Source organism: Babylonia areolata, chromosome 32, assembly GCF_041734735.1.
Source record: "Babylonia areolata isolate BAREFJ2019XMU chromosome 32, ASM4173473v1, whole genome shotgun sequence".
NCBI classification, from domain to species: Eukaryota; Metazoa; Mollusca; class Gastropoda; order Neogastropoda; family Buccinidae; genus Babylonia; species Babylonia areolata.
The window spans coordinates 12,831,415-12,833,914 of record NC_134907.1 but is presented as its reverse complement, the minus strand read 5'-3'; the positions used below and the strand labels follow the sequence as shown (position 1 = coordinate 12,833,914).

General features: G+C 41.3%; 1 protein-coding gene across 2 annotated transcripts in view; it reads left to right on the top strand.

Moving 5' to 3' along the window:
* Positions 1 to 2,500, top strand: part of LOC143276470 (arsenite methyltransferase-like) — a 67,490-nt gene that overhangs the window by 35,254 nt on the left and 29,736 nt on the right. The window contains exon 10 of one of the 2 annotated variants that reach the window (XM_076580979.1): positions 2,310 to 2,500. This exon is cut by the window's right edge and continues 982 nt beyond it. The exons of the other annotated variant lie outside the window; for it this stretch is intronic. Coding sequence (XP_076437094.1) covers positions 2,310 to 2,387 — 78 coding nt within the window. The 3' untranslated portion in view covers positions 2,388 to 2,500. The remainder of the gene's footprint in view (positions 1 to 2,309) is intronic. 2 annotated transcript variants of the gene reach the window in all.

The window sequence follows — 2,500 nt, the reverse complement described above, 5'->3', positions numbered from 1 at the left end:
TAGGGTAAGGTGTACAGGTGTCTGTAGGGTAAGGTGTACAGATGTCTGTAGGGTAAGGTGTCTTTAGGGTAAGCTGCACAGGTGTCTGTAGGGTAAGGTGTCTTTAGGGTAAGCTGCACAGGTGTCTGTAGGGTAAGGTGTACATGTGTCTGTAGGGTAAGATGTCTGTAGGGTAAGGTGTCTGTAGGGTAAGGTGTCTGCAGGGTAAGCTATTCAGGTGTCTGTAGGGTAAGGTGTCTGCAGGGTAAGCTATTCAGGTGTCTGTAGGGTAAGGTGTCTTTAGGGTAAGCTGCACAGGTTTCTGCAGAGTCAGCTGTACAGGACAGGTGAACAGGTGTTTATTGGGTAAGGTTCACATGCGTTGAAACTCTATGGTGGATATGTGCAAATAAAAGAATTATCCATAGAAATCAGCAAAATTCATCGCCCCCCCCCCCCCACCCCCGACCCCCTTTTTAAAATTTCTTTTTAATTTTTAATATTATTTTTTAAAATTAAAGAATAGCTATAATATTGTCTTTTTCTTTCTGTTTTGGATGCTTTGACCAGGGTTTAACACTGTATTATGACTCACCATGCTATGGTTTAACACTGTATTATGACTCACCATGCTATGGTTTAGCACTATATCATGACTTACCATGCTATGGTTTAACACTGTATCAAGACTTACCATGCTATGGTTTAATACTACATCCATCATGACTTACCATGCTATGGTTTAACACTGTATTTTGACTCACCATGCTATGGTTTAACACTGTATCAAGACTTACCATGCTATGGTTTAATACTACATCCATCATGACTTACCATGCTATGGTTTAGCACTGTATCATGACTTAACATGCTATGGTTTAACACTGTATCATGACTTGCCATGCTATGGTTTAACACTATATCATGACTTAACATGCTATGGTTTAACACTGTATCATGACTTGCCATGCTATGGTTTAACACTGTATCATGATATACCATGCTATGGTTTAACACTGTATTATGACTCACTATGCTATGGTTTAACACTGTATCAAGACTTACCATGATATGGTTTAATACTACATCCATCATGACTTACCATGCTATGGTTTAACACTGTATCATGACTTCCCATGCTATGGTTTAACACTACATCCATCATGACTTACCATGCTATGATTTAACATTGTATCATGACTTACCGTGCTATGGTTTAACACTACATCCATCATGACTTACCATGCTATGGTTTAACACTGTATCATGACTTGCCATGCTATGGTTTAACACTGTATCATGCCTTGCCATGCTATGGTTTAACACTGTATCATGACTTACCATGCTATGGTTAACATTGTATCATGACTTACCGTGCTATGGTTTAACACTACATCCATCATGACTTACCGTGCTATGGTTTAACACTGTATCCTTTATGACTCACCATTCTATGGTTTAACACTATATCTATCATGACTCACCATTCTACAGTTTAACACTATGTCCTATATGACTCACCATTCTATGGTTTAACACTATATCCATCATGACTCACCATTCTACGGTTTAACACTATATCCTATATGACTCACCATTCTATGGTTTAACACTATATCCATCATGACTCACCATTCTACGGTTTAACACTATATCCAGTATGACTCACCATTCTGAGGTTTAACACCACATTTTAGTCACATTTTTGTGTAAGTGTGTGTACGTAATATTGATAATAATGTGTTATATAAACAAAAGTGGTGTTTTCTTTTGTAAAGCACCCTGGAGCAGAATTCTGGATAGTGTGCTATATAAGTATCCATTATTATCATTATTTTCCGTGACGGGCGCAACAGCCGAGTGGTTAAAGCATTGAGCTTTCAACCTGAGGGTCCCGGGTTCGAATCTCGGTAACGGCGCCTGGTGAGTAAAGGGTGGGGATTTTTCCGATCTCCCAGGTCAACAAAATGTGCAGACCTGCTTGTGTCTTGACCACTTTCGTGTGTATACGCAAGCAGAAGATCAAATACGCAACGTTAAAGATCCTGTAACCCATGTCAGCGTTCGCGGTGGGGTTATGGAAAGAAGGAACATACCCAGCATGCACATCCCCGAAAACGGAATATGGCTGCCAACATGGCGGTTGGGTAAAAACGGTCATACACGAAAAAACCCACTCGTGTACATAGGAGGGAACGTGGGAGTTGCAGCCCACGAATGAAGACGAAGAAGAAGAAGAAGAAGAAGATCATTATTGTCCATGATAACTCACCTCCACAATGGTGCACAGAGCACTGACTGCACGTGACAACCGTGACTGTGTGCAACAGAACCAGAGCCCCTTCCAGCTCATGGACAAGCTGGCGGCGGAAGGAAAACTGCCCGGAGACATCTACGAGGTCAAGTAAAGCACCCGGATGACCGTGACCTGACCACGTCACTTCCGGCCGCCAGAAGAGAGGCGCCATCTTGATTCAGCCACCGTGCCTTTTTTTTTTCTCCTTCAATTTTTTTTTTTTTT